This window comes from Euwallacea fornicatus, chromosome 3 (genome assembly GCF_040115645.1).
Source record: "Euwallacea fornicatus isolate EFF26 chromosome 3, ASM4011564v1, whole genome shotgun sequence".
NCBI lineage: Eukaryota > Metazoa > Arthropoda > Insecta > Coleoptera > Curculionidae > Euwallacea > Euwallacea fornicatus.
Genome location: NC_089543.1, coordinates 4,893,984 through 4,911,719, shown reverse-complemented (window position 1 = coordinate 4,911,719; position 17,736 = coordinate 4,893,984). Strand labels below are relative to the sequence as shown.

Genomic DNA, 17,736 nt, shown 5'->3' with positions numbered 1-17,736 from the left:
GTTAATTTCCACATTTTTCCAGGAATAACGTCCTTCGACCTCAGCGCAACGGTCACATCCCCCGGAGGAGTAACAGAAGATGCAGAAATCAATGAAATCAAAGACGGACTTTATGCCGTACACTTCGTTCCTAAGGAATTGGGAGTGCATACTGTCTCAGTCAGATACAAGGATATTCATATTCCTGGCAAGTACTAACACAGACCTGCACTAACTTTGTTGTCAAAGAATATCGGCCCTAATAAGGGTTTCAGTTAACGTGTACATAGCTAATGTAACATTCTTTCTTAACAGGATCTCCTTTCCAATTCACGGTTGGGCCGTATCGCGACCATGGCGCTCATTTAGTTAAAGCTGGTGGAGCGGGTTTGGAGAGGGGCGAACAAGGGGAGCTTAATGAGTTTAATGTGTGGACTAGGGAGGCTGGTAGTGGCCAACTGGCCATCTCAGTGGAAGGGCCCAGTAAAGCAGAGATCAACTTCACTGATCGTAAGGATGGTTCCTGCGATGTCTCATATAAAGTCACAGAACCAGGTAAGGCGTAGGTAGTTGACACACACATTACCTGGCACTTTTGACTGAGAATTTGCAGTGGATTGCGAAACTTAATTTTTTTATTACAAATCAGGACAATTGGGGTACGATCGGGAGGATTACCGCCTTACCAGTACATTTGATAGTATTTATTCATATTGGCACTATCATAGTCGTATTGTGGTACTACGTGATCGGAACTTTTTAATGATTTATGCTTTGCTGGATTTACTGTGCGTGTAACTAAAACTTAATATTCAATGATTTACCCGCTAAATGAATAAAAATAAATAATTTCTCTAATAAATTCTAACAACAAACGGGAATGGGCTCATGACCACTATCAGTTATTTCTGGAGTGCTAACGAAGCCCATAAATATTATTTGACTTCGTCGCTGTATTTTCTCTAAGACATAAGCGCGGTTACATTAAAAAAAAAAAAAACCCTGTCGCTTGCTATGTGCAAAGCAGTTCCTCATCGCTCAACAGGCACTATGGAGATTTGGCAATGACGATTTATGTGGAATTGACCGTGCGTGGTAAACTGGTCGCAAAAAAAGCCCGCGAAAATCCAAATCAGCGACAAAAAAACTCAAGGTAGCACCTAAAATTTAAATTTAGAAGTGAATCATATAGTTCTTAATAGATGGAGAATATATTTCAACATGATGTAGACAGAGAATAATCTTACTATCGCACGGTCAATGTTTTGGTGCTACAGAAAATGTATAAGGTGTGCCAAGAGATCCAGTTTAATTCAGACAACTCAAACAATTCGGAAGGTGGGGAGTAAATATTTATTCTTTCAATCGATATTTTTGAGCGCAACTGATTAATAGGAAATCGCGTGAACGACATGTTTTCCCATGGGTTTTAAATTATACTACTTTCCGCTGTAAGTGTTCTTTTAAATGATGAAATTGCTTGAAGATGTGTTACAAAAGAAACAGTTTATAAATTCAATAGCAACGTATATGCGGTAAGTCTTTGCACAAATGCTTTGCCTATCCTGCGCTATTTTTGTCTACAGAAATAGCGCATCCTATTTTTAACACTTCACTAAAGCAATAAAGCATATCATTTTTGTTTCAGCTCGTAGTGATTGATATTTTCCAAGAAGTCAGGAATATATTAATATATTTGCTGAAATAATCATGCTCGCGTATTCCCGCCTCAAACTTTAAACGCATTTGCTCTATCAATCCATCAATCTCTGCGGCCTCCCAAAGGGTATGAACACGACAAGTAGTTGTGAACATGAAAAGAACATGAAATTAACATTTCGCGACAAAAAATCATGGATGTTTGTCAACTTATGATGTATTTTTGACTTTTGGCGTAAACCGCATCTCTTAGTTTGCCAAATTGCTCCAAACTGAATCATCTACACACGCAACTTCCCGGCTTCAGTATGTCACGTAATGACGTCAAATCAGGAGCTAAATTTTCCCAACAAACTATTGATACGACTTATAAACAAATTCAGTCAGTTTTTTTGCTTTTTAAGGCTCACGTAGAACATATATGACGTAGTCGTCCAAATTCACCTCAAAGCTGGGACCGAGATAGTCAAGTTAGTTCTAGTTGGAATTTGGAAAGGGCCCCAAATGACCTTTTCAATGAGGTATCACAATTCGATCTCAGGACTCAAAATGACGGCGTAGGAGCTGTTTTTCGAAAAATTAAAACGGCGCGAAAAAACACTTACATTCATTTAACGAAAATATTCTCGGATTCGTTGCGTTCAGGATTCAATGCTCGCAGGATTTTACTTGGAACATGAATTTAATTGACACTTTTACTAAAAAAACAAAATAGTGTAGCGGCATTTCTCAGCCTATTATTGCCCACGTACAAGAGATGGCCTTACTACTCCATGAACCTTTCTAACTTTCCTCAACTTGTTGCAGGCGAATACAGAATTGGACTGAAATTCAATGATGAACACGTTCCTGATTCACCATTCAAAGTGTATATTTCTCCGGCCGTCGGAGACGCACATTTACTAGAAGTGATACAATTCCCTGAGGGATACATACAGGCAGACAAACCCTCACAGTTCATCATACGGAGGAATGGGGCTAAAGGCAACCTTGACGCGAAGGTACAATACCATTCATTAACTGAAACACAGTACTCTTCGACATGTTTAGCACATTCAAAGAAATTCTCTATCATTTGTTATTTTCAACGATTGTGTGCCTTAACAAATAAAAAGGGGTCGACAAGTCGAAATTCACCAGTCGCAATCACTGATCTGATTGTAAATTATTCTAAACCTGATAGTAGAAAAGTTGGTGGTTCCAAGACAATAAGGAGTTTTTTGGGTCTCCTAAACCGCCCACCAATCTACCAGAACTTCGACAAGGGCACTAACCAACGCGACCTAACTGAAACCTCTTTATCTCTTTACAGATTATTGGTCCATCGGGACATGAAGACGATTGTTTTGTACAAATTATCGACACGGAAGAATATTCCGTCCGTTTTATGCCCCATGAGAACGGTATCCACAAAATCCATGCCAAATTTAATGGAGTCCATATTCCCGGTTCGCCATTCAGCGTTAAAGTTGGAAAGGATACTGCTGATCCTGCAGCTGTCCATGCTCAAGGAAACGGATTGAACAAGGAAGTGAAGACCGGTAAGCTGATTAAAAAATTCAAAGCTGAAGTGCAATGTGTGTTTCTTTTTCAGGCGTAAAGACGGACTTCATCGTTGATACTGTCAACGCAGGTGCAGGCACACTTGCAGTAAACATCGACGGGCCAAGCAAAGTTTCTATGGACTGTACAGAAGTAGAGGAAGGTTACAAAGTTAGGTACACGCCAATTGCCCCTGGGGACTATTACATTAGCATAAAATATAACAATATTCACATAGTAGGCTCTCCCTTTAAAGTGACCAGCAAAGGTAAGCTTAAAAATATGGACTGAAGTGACCAAAGAAATACAAATTTTTTTTTTCTTTTAGGAGATGCGAAAGTGGTAGATATAGGAGGCCAAGAATCTTCCTCAGTAGTAGTAGAAACTGTATCCAAAGTAGGAAAGGCGGCTAATCACAAAGGACCAACACTGCCACACTTTAAGAGTGACGCTTCCAAAGTACAATCTAAAGGAATGGGCTTGAAGAAAGCTTACTTAGGGAAGCAGAATCAATTTACTGTAGCAGCTCAAGATGCAGGTAATATTTAAATAAGCTCATGAAGAAGCAAAAACCAGGAATTTATTGAACATTATAAATTATTTTCTTGTTTCAGGTGCCAATATCCTGTTTGTAGGTGTCCACGGCCCCAAAGGTCCATGCGAAGAAGTATTTATTAAACATAAGGGACGCAATTTGTATGATGTCAATTACATGATAAGAGATAAAGGAGAATATTTAATAATAGTTAAATGGGGCGATGATCATATTCCTGGATCACCGTTCAAAGTTGATGTTTAGAGAGCTTTATATTTAGAATATATCGATATTTATTATTTAGTAGAAAGTATATTTTGTTTTGTTCGTTTAAAATGCCTGCACTACTAATTTTATTTTGTAAATATTATTTCCATTTTAATTTTTCCGTTATTTTAACCATACCGAACGAATAGAACTTTAGTTATTCCTCTATACGTCAATATTTTTTCCTATTTCACTTAGCTTGTAAAAAAGCAAAGGCGAAGTCGTTATTTATACAATGCTTAATTAGGATCCAGGAAACAGTTTTTCAGAGGTAATTATGTTACACCTTTTTTAAATAAATACTTCATATAAAATGTGTTCGTTGTTTATTTGCACGCATGCAATAAACCTAGTTAGTGGACTTTGAAATTAAAATAACTTTTCAAAGCAACTTTTATCACTTTAACGAATTTCAACCAGAGCTGACGCGCTTATACCAGATAGTCAGCTTGTCTGAAACGCGAACCAATAGATGCGATAATCTGATGATTAACACACGCTCAATGATTTCTTTAAACATTACCAGATGATCGTAAACATGCGACATTTACGATTTATCAAAAAAAAATCCATAATCGTCATATAATGGCAATCGCTCTTATTTAATCGGCTTCGTAACTCTTGCCGTTTCACACATGACCATAGTGAATCTAGCCTAATGAGACATCTATGCCTCAAGATAAATGAGACAAATATCAACCAACTGTGCATATCTCTTGTGATAAAAAATTTAAAAAAACTTATTTAGACAACATACTTTTTAGCCTCAATTAACTGAGTAATCCTCTGATAAGCTGACCGAATAATAAATTATTATTGTTTTCGATAAAATTCCTGTCAGTCTCGTTCATGAGGATTTAAAAACCATTAAAAAATTGGAGAAACATGTGAGGCTGTCTACTTACCTCGTTGTCTTATCCGTACCTGGTTAGGATAACGTCAATGAATCAATAATATTCTATTAACTGGCACCTTTTAAGAAGTCGCGTCGGACGGGAACTGCCTTGCGAGTCACGAATAAGTACCGAACTCATTTTTTCATAGTCGTGCGTCGAAGAAATTTCACCAAAAACGTGGACTTTTTGCCAGTACTGCAGCGGTTTACTTGCGAAGCATATGAGACGTTAAAAACCTTTGAACGATACACCCAGAATGCACCTACCTGAATATTCAATCTGAACATTATTCCTGCGTTGTAATATCTTTCTTATTTTCAGAAATATTAGGTACATACATATGTATAAGTTTAGATAAGTAGAAGTTACAAATTTTCATTGCGAATTTGTAGTTCTTCTCTAGACAATGTTTCCTACTTCTAATGTAGCTTTTAGAAATTTCCAAAAAGCAATTTCTTGATTCAAAACAGATAATATGTTGAATTAATAAAAACTATAGTCCTGCATATAAGCATTGACCATGACATAATTTTTTCTATTCAGCCTTAACGAATATTGACCGGAAGACATATCATCAACACGAAAATGTCCTTGCAGTTTATTGATTTTTACACCTGCAGAAATGCGACTGGTGAGATAGTTTATCAGTAGGACACGTTAAATACTAGATATAAGAACGTAGTCAATACATATTTCTTAGACTTTAACAAGCGGTGATCAGGCATGTCTTGGAAAAGCATTACATTTGAGACTCTTAAAGGAATATATGGATAAAGATGTGTACATTAATTTTGTTAAGAAGATTAAGCTTTCAACAATTCGAAATAGTCCCAAATTCATGTCGGAAAAAGTTATATACATGCATTGACTATGTATTTATTTAAAAACATCAACGATTAATGTCCGCACTTTCACATATACGTACGCAATATTTAGTTATAGATGCATATATTTATTAACAAAGAGGACATTTTTTAAAATCAAGGGTAGAACAATACGTATTACGAAATAAATATTTTGGGTAATAAATATCCTGAGTAACATATATATAGGTGCATTTATTTATAATCACTACCTGTACATGCCAATTTGATTAAAAATATATATACATACAATGATTTTGTCTCGACATCATCTCCTGAAAGAACGATATCATGTAGGGAATACTTTGAATATTACACCAGTTCAAATATCAATTGAGCAGCAATCATTTACCTCACACTCATTGCTTAAATATGTAAGTATATTTGCTAAATGACAATAATTTGACTTTCATTGTTGAACCAACGTAACAAAAAAACAATAACTAAAATTTACATGCTCCTTTGCGCTTTCAGCCTACTGTTCAGCAGGGTAACGAAATTTGTGATGTGAGCATAACCAAATAGTTTATAGTCCCAAAGTAAATAAACATTCTTACAAATAACTGAAACAATTAATATTTAACAATTCAAAATATCCATTATAAAAATAACCAGAAACAACAGCAACAAGGGTAACACATAACGTATATTAGACTTTTTAGAGATTTATTCACAGTTACGTATTACCCCAAAATTTTTTCACATTAGTAAAGCTTATTAAAAATACGCGTTGAAACTGTCGATGAACTAAAAGTTAGTATGAACGGAGTTTTGACATTAAAAATTCTGGCAAACAAAAAACTCACTGTTAGTAAGATCAATCTATACATATATAAAAGTAAAACAATATAGTATTTAAAGCTTTGAAAAGTCTTGGCGAAAAATAAGAAATTGAAACACTTCACAGCCAATAGAATAGCAAGAATTTAGGCCTCACTAGTACCTGTTTCAGGAATAATAAAACTTTGACTCGCTGACCCATACATTGCTGGGGAAGACCTGTCTATAATACTACTGTCATCAATACTACTCGAAGTAAGTAATACAGGGGCAATATAATGTTCTTTTTCGGCAGATAAATGTGACTTTATGGAAACTGGTTTGCACGTGGGAAACGGGCTTAAAAAGAAGAAAAAACTAATAGTAATAAATATCCCGAGGAGCATTACGTAAGTCATTTCATTCATGCCTCCGCTGTCTCTTATGAAAAAAAAGGCTGTTAGTATTATCTGGCACATCACTATAGCTACTCGAACCATTTTGACGGCCCCTGCATGAATGTGTTGGCCTTCGGTGGACATTGCAATAGGCTTATACACATAATATATATTGTATTTATCTACCAAATGCTTGAGACCTAAATATAACAGGCCGAATGGGGTTATTAAAGGGCAAGAGAGGCTGTACACGGTGCAAACAGTGAATATCAGCAAAGTCCAAGCGTAATGGATTCCGAACTGAAATTCTGATAAAATTTCTTTTCTGACGCCGACTTTTTCTGCCTCGGATTTCATCCGAGATAATCTCAAAGCATACATGGCCAGCTCCGGGAATCTTAACAACTCCAAGGCAGTGCCGATAAAGGCAGAAGTGATGACGTAATTTACAAAAAAAGCGCCTTTATCGGCGAGAAAAACGCACCTCCACCGGAACGAGTCGTTTTGCAACGTCCAATAAACCAAAGCAGCTGCACTAGTCAATCCCAAAGAAGGCAAAATCAGAACCATGAAAAGTAGGAAATAGAAAGCTTTAAACATCACGGAAAAATTTTGTTTAGACTTGGTCCAGTGAGACATCCACTCGTCTGTGTACGCTACAATAACCGGCATGATGGCCGAGAGAGACAACAACAAAAGAGTTGGGAAGAACTGAGAAAACACTGGACTCAATTTGTGAATAAAGTCCCCATGGGCTTGATTGATTTGATTGATGGTATTAAGGAATATTATAGGAGACGTCAAGAAAAAAAGCACCAAGAATAATAGCGAATTGATTATTATTGCTTTGGAATACCAATTTCTGTAAGAAATTTCTAAATTTTCCCAATTTATATCGGCAGGAGTAGGGGCGTTGATTATGTTCCAATGTCTAAGGGTTCCCGGTTGAAAAGAACTTATAACATATTGGGCCATTTCTTGGTTACCCACAATAACGAAAGCAATCCCTAGAGGAGCCAAAAGAGTATTACGCCGTTCAGACAATACCAACTCATTTAATCGTTGTTCCTCTCTGGTATAGTACTCCAAAGCGTCTACAGTTTTCCAGGGACAACAACACAAACACCCTTTTGGTTGAAGCTGTCGAGGGTCTTTATGCCTATTACAATGATCTGTGCAATAAAACTTAGCCTCGTGAACCTTACTTCGCAATTTTTCTAATTCCATCAACTTTTTTACTTTATAAGTAAGCTGAACATCTAATACCTGTACGTCAGGATATCGAATAGCAAAATAATTTTTTATATCTTCAATATTACGGTGTTGTTTGGAAATATGTGTTACCATAAGAGTCCTGGATGATAAAGCTGAAGTACTGGGACTCTTTCCAGAACATTTCTTCATAATTAGTATTGTCAAAGGGACCATGCATAAACTGGCAAGAACATGGACCCATAGTAGATTTGATGAAGGGCCCAAGTTACTTAAAGTTGTGTGCCCAAATGTCGTACTGTTTCCTGCAATAAAAAAAACAAAATGGTGGGATATGTCAATTGAAATTTTTTTGTGAGGGAAAGGCAGATGCCGCTTTTTTAAAATGAAAATTGAAATTGATTATTATATACAGAGTACCTCTAAAAGGCATTTACAACTTTCTACTACAATTTACTTAGATCAAAATAAATTGATTCAACCATATTTGTCATAATTCAAAGATTGATAATTATAGTGCTGTATATACAACAGAAAATAATTTTTTGCTCATTGTTTCCTTACCAAACCTTTCAACTTCCTGACATTAAGTAGCAGACAATGTCTCATGATGAAGACTTCTTACTTAAATATTGTATATTTAGATTGATTGAACAGAAAAAAAAACATTATTATTAACTAATAATAATTAATCCAGAAATTGAGATAATCCACATAAATACATAAACCTACCTTCAAATGAATTAAGATTAAGGCTCTGCAATATTCAACTAGACTTATCAAAAGCCATTGATAAAAGGTTTTACCATGAAAATGACTTAAATTTATAAAAATATACATGTACTGGATACCTTGATGAAAATTCACATTTAGGTGTATGAAAAAATAAGGGTGAAACATACCTTCAAGTGTTCCTTGGAAATTAACTGGTAATATGACAGCAATGGAAAACACTGTTATTATGGCAAATAAAATAAGCAAATGCTTTTGAAAGGACAAGTAATGCAGAGCATCAGGTCCACACCTTGCATAAATTTTACTTTTGGTTATACGGAAGATTGAGGGAAACCACAAGCATCCGGTATCAGGAAGTAATGACACATCAGCACTGTCTTCTTCAACTGCGATTGCATCATCTGTATTCTTGTAGAATAACTGAGTCCACTTCTCACTGTGCACTAGAGCTAGTCTTCCATAGTCCCAAGCGCGGTTACGTAAAATAGCAAAGAGTAGAATTAAGATTACCCATGATATGAGATTTAGAATAAAGGTTTCAGGAATACCGTCGTAAGCACTTGTTATGACGGTGTTATTTTTCTTTTGGATTAAACATGTATCATCATTGTCATCTGGACTGCTGAATAGTTGCGGAGTATCCACCATTGTTAACTTCAATGTTCACATCTGTAAACAATAGACACAGCATAAATATATTTGCTTACTGAGAAAGATATATTTTGTGACATGACTTATGCTTTATCGGGAAGGTTTATCAGTAGTAATTCAATGAAATTAATTACCTTCTATTAACAAATAATTATCTATTCTTCCATTCTATCAATACCATTACAACAATTAACAAAATATCAGATGACGCGACGGTGATTGTTATGCATTTCTATTTTTTACCCATATGTCAGTAATTGTCAATGTCAACTATCACGTTGACTCATAGATATATTGAGAGATTGGTTAATGCGGTAAATTGTTTGCGTGTCAAGAATGTATAAATTGTATAATAATATAAAATGATAAATTAAAAAAAATGTAATATTTAAACTATATATTTGATTTGGCTGCTGATATTGCTTTACTAATAGAATATAATTGAATATTATTACATTACATCCGGTAACAAATACGTTTAGGTCCTTTAAGCGCAAGTTTTGAAGACGTCCAATAGTCTTAAATAACTCAATAACTCTTATTGATATGAAGTATTACAAACGTATTGCAAATAATAATGCGTTCGTTAGGTAATTGTACGATGAATTTAAATTTATTTTATTAGACAGGTCCCTTTTAAGTTTTACATAAGTTCGGAACAATAAGAAGGAGCGTCCGCTTCCATTTTCCCCCCATTGTTCAAAGTCCCACCAGATTTAAAGTGGGGCCCTAAAAGAAACTTTTAACAAACAAACCATAATTACGCTTCGCAGTTAAATGTTTTTTCCAATAATTGCCCTAAAACTCATTGCCCTCAACTATCAAACTGATTGTACAATTGAATCCATTTGAAAATCGAACTTGGCGGGAGTTGCTATGATTGAACGTTGAGCATGCGTACGACGGCCCTATCCATCTGTCTGTCTTGTAGTTTCTTGTCTAGATTTGGCGTACCGTACGTTTTTAATGAATGTGTCAGTTGAATAGCTTAAGTAGGAAATTAAAAATATTAAAATTGTTTTTTACATGTATCTATCCGATATTAAAGTGGATACAACGTGAATATTCCACGATCAGTCAAAATAAATTATGGAATTGCCAGCCGGATACCTTCAAGTTGGATCAAGCATTAACATAAAAAGAACCGATGGTAAGTTGCAGCCTACAATATTGTTTGTTTTATACAAAAAAGGGACACAAGTACTATAAATAGGCATGTTAGGGAACTTGTGTCTTTACATTAAATAGAAGTGGATTTGGGTTTGAATCAGATTTTTGTTGACAAACGAAAATAACCTCCAATGCAGGCACCTTAAAATCGACCGTTGTCGCATAGCCGAAGTATTTTGGTGTAATTCGTCCAGTTGTCAGAACAGAGATAACATTTCAAATATGCAAGGGACGTTTCGATTAAACTCGTGCAGCTTCAAACTGAGATGATTAAGTTTGACCTTTAAAAGAATGAGGGTGGCAGATATATCACCCAACATTCTGCTTCCTTTTATGTGCATTCAAGTACATTCATTAAAATAGCAGTTTTAAAACTCTTGCCTAAATATGGTACCTTTAGTCAACGGTCTAAGCCTACTGACATCACAATTTTTTGGAAATCATTTTCCGCACCTCTTTAAAAAGTTATTATTTTTTACGTTTTATCCCTAACAAGTTAACATACCTGTCATGTAACACCCAAAATCCCATTAGAAAAAACTGGACCAACACCCATATTGCACTCAGGCTCTTAATTTTGGCCTTCTACTTACCTCTTTTAGACTGAATGTGTCAGTACATGTATGGACACGTTTGTAGATAGTTGCGTAAAAGAAATATTGTTCTCAGCACATAGTGTCTTTAATATTGTGAATCAACGAGTTATAGTGATTTTATTCCAGTCTATTTCAAAACTGTTGAGTGTGATAAACCATCTCACCATCATGGGTAATTTATACTCTATTTAGTAATAGATTCGTCAATAGGGTGTCTAACCGGATTAATGAAAACTTATTAAATTTCTTAGAAGTAATAAAATATAATAGAGTTATCTCTGAGATGGCTCTAGATTATTAATTAAACAGGATTTGGTTTTTGGTGTAGAAATTTTGGTAAAATTCACTTTTGACTGATTTATTCTTTTTTGGGAAATTTGTATTTAATTATTTTTTTTTTGTTTTCGAAGATGTTAGTGAAATAAAGTTTTTTTGACAAATTTTTGTGTTTCAATGTTAGTCCCACTGTAATATACTTAATCTCCGTCTTGATGTACAAGGTGACTTTTTAAAATCTATCCACTCAAAAAATCTCAAAAACTATTACTGTAAATAATGTTTTGAAAGACGTAAATCTTTATTTTTTGAAGGCCACCTTCCGACCGATAAGTGAATGTGTTGCTATTCACCCTTTCATTTTAGACTTAGGACCATTAAATGGGAACACCACTCTTGTCACATATTAATAAATAATAAGCATCAATCAATCAATCAATTGCAACACCTTGCTTAAAATAATTCGGTATGCATTTTTGCTTTTTGAATGCGTTTTTATCACCCCTTAGACCTGTTGTGTTTTATCATTAAGAGAAGGAATTGTAAAAAATATATCGTGTCTCGTTTTTATTACTATTTGAAGCAGAACGGTACTCAATTTGGAATGAATAATTCATAAAACGTCACTTGTTGAACTTTACGTCCAACTTTTTAGGTAATAAGGGTAGTACCCAGTTCAGAAATATGTACTTATTGCACTGACTACTAGTAAAAGCTTTTTTTCAACTTTTGTTATTGATTTAGTGCTCCTCAATCTAAACAGTATTGCAGACCATGTCAAACCACTAGGGTGATGAAATTGATTAGTTAAGGATCGACGTCAATTAATTATCTGCTAGTTGTTAAGACATCTGTCCAAGTACATTGTGTAATTTTGTACTAATTTTTAGTTATGTGCACTTATAGGATCAATTTTCGTGAAGGTGTTTGCGAGAATTACCTTACCGCTAAACTCTTTAAATGCATCATATATAAAAAAAAATTAAGCGAAATCTGGCACTTTGTGGAACCATCCTGAATGTTAAAGAAAAGTTTACTTAAAATTAATATGCAATGTAAAAATTAAGTATACACAGAATTAATAAATGAAAATTAACTTTTCCAGAATACCGAAATTTGCTTATTTAATAAACCAGAGTACGGGGACGTTCCCTAATTGACTCCACTCGATTATTTTAACGTTTCATGCATGTAGAAATAAATTCCTTTGTTATGTGTACCCTGCAGATTATGACATGAAATTAGGTGTTGCTTTATCTCTGAACTAAACAGGACTTCCTGTATTTTTTATACTATCTGGAGATGAAATATACAAGCGGGACTTTAATTCTTCCTAGGCCGTGTTCACTCAGCAATTGTCGCTGCCATCAACAATGACCAGCGATGTGCGACTGTGGAGTGGTTTGAAGAAGGTGAAACTAAAGGAAAAGAGGTGGATATGGCTGCAATCGAATCTCTCAATCCGGACGTGATTATTTTAAAGCCGGGTGAAGAGTTGAAATTGAACAAACTGGTAAGAAAAAAAAGAAGATTCATTTATTGTTGCTGAATCGTATGATTAAATTGTTCCCTTTTGCGACATTTTAGTGTATCACATCAATTAATAGTTGATAAGATTTAATTGATTAGTTGAATTGCAGCAGGTCAAAGCTAAAACTTTTTATAGACTTCGATCGATATTTACCAATTATGATTAATCCAAACCTAAGGAAGGAGCAAAAATTCGTTAGGATTAATGTCACGAATATGAATGACGTTCTAAAATAATTTTTTATCTAATTCGGCACTTCAGTGAGTTGTTTGGTAATTCATTTTTCATTTCTTCGCTGCCGCAAAAGGATTCTTCTGGATATTCTGAAGACGAGATGAGCGCTTCTATGTCTCAATCTGGTCAATATAGTGATGACGAATTTAACAGTAACCAGTTTTCATCACAAACTACCTCATTTCAGGTATACTCGTAAAACGACTTAGCAATAGCTGTGTGAAATTTTTGTAAATATGTTTTATGTGTTTCGTGGTTTATGGTTTTTCATTTGCCTTACAATTGATTGAGTAAATTTGATGTTTTTTTAAGCTTCATATGAAAGCTTCAGCATCACCATTCGCCTAGCAGCCACAAGACGTTTCAGTTGAACGTTCAGTTATTTTTTTTAGCTCACTTTAAATCACCGTTTGCAAGTAGTAGTTTTTAACCCTGCTAAAAAAAGCTAAAAAAATTACCATACTTCTTGTCAAAATTTGTCTATTTTCAATACGACTATTTTCAGAATCCTTCACAAAGGCACGTAGGTGCAAAAACAAACAATGGTAAGTTAAACATTTGCCAGTATTGAGGACATTTCAGTTAATGCAAGTCTTCAGGGCTCAACCGAGCGACTTTGAAACCCACTCAAATCGCCAGTAATAATGGGCACTTGAACGCTTTGACGGAAAACACTCTCGTTCCAAACGCACTTCCTACTGGTATTGCGACTAGCAAGTCTACCACAAACGTTCAAGTAAGATATTGCCTAAAATTAATATTTTTACATCTCCAATGTCCATTTTAAAACGCGATTTATTGGACTAAACGGCTTAAGGATTGTTGATTTACTGGGAAGTTGATCAGTAACACTTGAGGCGAGGCATTAACACTAATGATACCATAATATTTTGATTGGATGGTAATTCTTTAATGTTGTTAATAATTGAGTTAAGGACTGCTGCTATGTTTTCTTAACACAGCTTCTAAATTATATTGCAAAATCCTCTGTTTTGTTATAGTGATATAGTGATGTTGTAATGTTGTGATGAATCAACTATTTTCGGGTGCGTTGTAGAATTCTCGTCGCAGTAATGTAGTGAAAGAAGTAGAGAGGTTAAAGAAAAATCGGGAAGAACGGAGACAGAGGCAGGCGGAGGAGAAAGAAGCCAAGGAAGCATTTTTAAAAATGGATCCTGGGAATCCTCATTGGGAACTCCTAAACATGATAATGTAAGTGGGTTTGTGGGGTTTCACGTGTTACCCGCGAAAAATCGGCAATAGTACCGTCGCTGGCGCGCACAATCCAGATTCCGTAAGCTGAAAATTTTTAGGGAGTACCGAAGGGGTCTCGAAATAAAAACCTTAACTGATGGCGATCCAATCGAAGATCACCTCATTACGGTGTGTGTTAGGAAGAGGCCTCTGAATTCGAAAGAAACGGCCCGGAAAGAAGTCGACGTCATCACAATACCTAGCAAAAACCAATTAATCGTTCACGAGCCAAAAAACAAAGTAGACTTAACCAAGTATTTAGAAAATCAACTTTTTCGCTTCGATTACGCTTTCGATGAGAGGTGCTCTAACGATATAGTATATAAGTAAGTCCCACGCTCGGATCTCTCAGAGATCGTTGGAACTAAAACACTGTTTCAGGTACACCGCTAAACCTTTAATTAAAACAATTTTCGATGGCGGGTTTGCCACTTGTTTCGCATACGGACAAACAGGTTCGGGTAAAACTCACACTATGGGAGGCGCATTTAAGGGCAAGGATCAAGACTGTGGAAAGGGCATCTACGCGATGGCCGCAAATGATGTCTTTCTACATTCGAACTCGCCGAAATACAGGCATCTGAATCTCGTGATCTCGGCCAGTTTCTTCGAAATATATTCCGGCAAAGTGTTCGATCTCTTAAATAAAAAACAAAGGCTTAAAATACTAGAAGACGGCAAGCAGAAAGTCGTGGTGGTAGGACTGACCGAGATGGTCGTCTGCACCACTGAGGAGGTGCTAAAACTCATCCACAAAGGAAATCAAGCTCGAACTTCGGGTCAAACGTTCGCCAACATGCATTCTTCGAGATCTCACGCAGTATTTCAAATATATTTGAGGTCGAATGTAAATGGCCAAACTAAAATACACGGAAAGTTCTCGCTTATTGATCTGGCTGGTAACGAGAGGGGTGCTGATACTTCTTCGGCAAATCGACAAACCAGTAAGTATATGAAAAGAGTTATTCGATTTTGAGGTTCTTTTTGTGAAGTAGAGACTGCAATCTCTGAATTGAGGGTGAAATCCTATGTTTGGATAATCTTTCTTAGGAATGGAGGGCGCGGAAATCAACAAATCTCTTCTAGCTCTTAAAGAGTGTATTCGAGCATTAGGTCGCCGCGGCGCTCATCTACCCTTCAGGGTCAGCAAATTAACCCAAGTTTTACGGGACTCTTTCGTGGGGCCAAATTCCCGAACATGTATGATAGCCATGATTTCCCCCGGGGTTAGTTCCTGCGAACACAGTCTAAACACTTTAAGATATGCAGACAGAGTTAAAGAATTAGGAGGCGGAGATTTGCAAACGAATACTGGGTCCGAACCGGAACAAATTGATGACGGCGATCTTTCCCAATTAAGATCTTTTAATGTAAGTTGAAGAGTGTCGAAGGGAGATGCCCGTTTTAAGGATTTTCTTAGGAAACTGATATGACGCCGGAAATGCTGAACTTTCATCAAGTTATCTCAGAACTTCAGGTTGCCGAAGATAGCATGCTAGATAACCATAAGCAGACTGTCGAAGCGCTGAAGAAGGCATATCATAGAGCCAACACTTTGCAACAAATGACTGAAGAGGTCGACTATGACCAAGAAGGTAAGATTCACCTGTCGGTGATTACTCGTGGTTATGTGTTATACGCTAGAACGCGAAAAATTTTATCTTCGACTGTTGCATCATTTCCAGTTTATTGTCGAGATTGGGATTTATTTCTACGAGATATGATGGATACTCTGTCGAAGGCGAAAAAACACGTCGACGACTACAAAAATAAGCTCACAGCCGAGGAACAACTAAGCCGTAAAACGACTAAAAGAAAATAATTCTCCAATTAAAGGCGTCGGTATAAGTTTGAATGCTTGTGTAACTAATTTTTTTTTTTTGCTATTCAACTTGGTTGTTATTTATTACTTTCTGTAATTTTAATTTACTAATTTATTATTTTTGAACGTGATGCGATCTTAATCTCTGCCTTGAAAAACACTAATGAAGCATTTACATTCCCCTGATTAGTTATTTTGGTGTTAAGCCCAGATGTAGCTGGAGGCCAAGGTTTTTGACTGCCCGGATGGACTAGAATATGTGTTAGAAAATCAATTATTACAGAACTCTATATTACGCGGGCGTTGTATTGAAATCCCGGGAATTGAGGGCCTATTGGCTCTAATCGAGAGGTTTTGCGGTGGACTTTTTTGATCCATGTGCGCAATTCCAATTGATTTTTGCTCACAATTTCATCGAAGTTACCTCAGCCGTGAAGTCAAAAATCTTTGTCAAGTGCAATAAAAAATTTAACAATTTTTTCTTCTCACACTATAATCTCATTTAAATACCTTTTAGGAATGTGTAGTCTTCCCCTGAACACTACTCATTTGTATAGTGAATTACTGTTACATGGTTTTGCGGTAGCTCGTGCTTTAACTGCACGCCACAAACGAAGTTTTAAAATTTGTTGCAGCTTTGTAAAAGTAAATAGTTACTGGTGCATTATTTTACCCGCGTTGAAAATAACTACTTGAATTTTATGTTGCCAGAAAAGCTCTGAATATCCGAATACAGTTTTAAGAATAAAATAGTGTAGTCATCAGTACTGCAGGGGATTTTAAGGAGCTATGGATATGTTTAAGTTGTGTGTAGTGTAACTATTTGTTAATGCTGAAGTCAGTAAATTGTTATACCTCCGAGAATTAACCTCTCACTGTTGTTTTCATTTTATTGAATTTACTTTCTAAACTCCAACTCTATTTATGTGCGTGTTTTTTCTCGTACCTTTTTAGTTTCTCATTACAAAAAAATGTATTGGTTCGAATTTTTATTTTAAATAAGAACGTTTCTAAATTTTTGCCGAACAAGCTCATTTCAAGAGCTTATTGGTTGGAACTTTTCTGTAATATCACTTTTGTGAGTGTTCCTGTAGTCTATAAGTTAGTGCCTTATTCAGACTTTTCCTTTTCGCTGTGATTAGTTTGTTATAGAAACTCGGCTATTTCGACGTAGTCTTAAGGGGAAGATAACCAATAAAAAGTAACTTTTTGATTGAAGTTTCGTTTACTTTTCGAAGACCTAGATGTGAATAAGTGTGTAATTAATAAAACAATGGGCGACGCTTTTACGATTATATTGTAGTTAAGAGATAAATTATATAGTGGATATTTATAGCTCTTTTAGAAGGAAAGTGAA

At 35.7% G+C, this 17,736-nt stretch overlaps 3 protein-coding genes across 11 annotated transcripts in view; 2 read left to right on the top strand and 1 right to left on the bottom strand.

The window, feature by feature from the left end:
- cher (filamin-A) overlaps nucleotides 1-4,298 on the top strand; it is a 29,547-nt gene extending 25,249 nt beyond the window's left edge. For all 6 annotated transcript variants that reach the window (XM_066302269.1, XM_066302270.1, XM_066302271.1 and 3 more), the window contains 7 exons: nucleotides 23-187; nucleotides 295-534; nucleotides 2,446-2,639; nucleotides 2,951-3,179; nucleotides 3,233-3,448; nucleotides 3,509-3,718; nucleotides 3,795-4,298. In XM_066302269.1, the coding sequence (XP_066158366.1) occupies nucleotides 23-187; nucleotides 295-534; nucleotides 2,446-2,639; nucleotides 2,951-3,179; nucleotides 3,233-3,448; nucleotides 3,509-3,718; nucleotides 3,795-3,979 (1,439 nt within the window). In that variant the 3' untranslated portion in view covers nucleotides 3,980-4,298. The remainder of the gene's footprint in view (nucleotides 1-22; nucleotides 188-294; nucleotides 535-2,445; nucleotides 2,640-2,950; nucleotides 3,180-3,232; nucleotides 3,449-3,508; nucleotides 3,719-3,794) is intronic.
- A 1,618-nt stretch (nucleotides 4,299-5,916) lies between these two features.
- Nucleotides 5,917-17,736, bottom strand: part of Tmem63 (transmembrane protein 63) — a 120,049-nt gene continuing 108,229 nt past the window's right edge. Inside the window, exons 1-3 of one of the 2 annotated variants that reach the window (XM_066302278.1) lie at nucleotides 9,631-9,743; nucleotides 9,013-9,514; nucleotides 5,917-8,415 (exon numbers count right to left, since the gene is read on the bottom strand). In XM_066302278.1, the coding sequence (XP_066158375.1) occupies nucleotides 6,668-8,415; nucleotides 9,013-9,493 (2,229 nt within the window). In that variant the 5' untranslated portion in view covers nucleotides 9,494-9,514; nucleotides 9,631-9,743 and the 3' untranslated portion in view covers nucleotides 5,917-6,667. Of the gene's footprint in view, nucleotides 8,416-9,012; nucleotides 9,515-9,630; nucleotides 9,744-17,736 lie in introns of those variants that run through there. The other variant, XM_066302279.1, reaches the window with a different exon arrangement.
- LOC136350664 (kinesin-like protein Klp10A) lies at nucleotides 10,422-17,597 on the top strand. 3 transcript variants are annotated; one of them, XM_066302620.1, is made up of 11 exons: nucleotides 10,422-10,646; nucleotides 12,876-13,051; nucleotides 13,377-13,490; nucleotides 13,809-13,848; nucleotides 13,903-14,039; nucleotides 14,361-14,515; nucleotides 14,617-14,883; nucleotides 14,939-15,501; nucleotides 15,608-15,927; nucleotides 15,978-16,152; nucleotides 16,243-17,597. In XM_066302620.1, exons 1-11 carry the CDS (start codon nucleotides 10,586-10,588, stop codon nucleotides 16,377-16,379), a joined length of 2,145 nt encoding a protein of 714 aa, XP_066158717.1. In that variant the 5' UTR covers nucleotides 10,422-10,585; the 3' UTR covers nucleotides 16,380-17,597. The 3 variants fall into 3 exon arrangements, with proteins under 3 accessions (XP_066158717.1, XP_066158716.1, XP_066158718.1); XM_066302619.1 differs by lacking the exon at nucleotides 10,422-10,646 and adding an exon at nucleotides 11,028-11,434; XM_066302621.1 differs by lacking the exons at nucleotides 10,422-10,646; nucleotides 13,377-13,490 and adding an exon at nucleotides 11,276-11,434.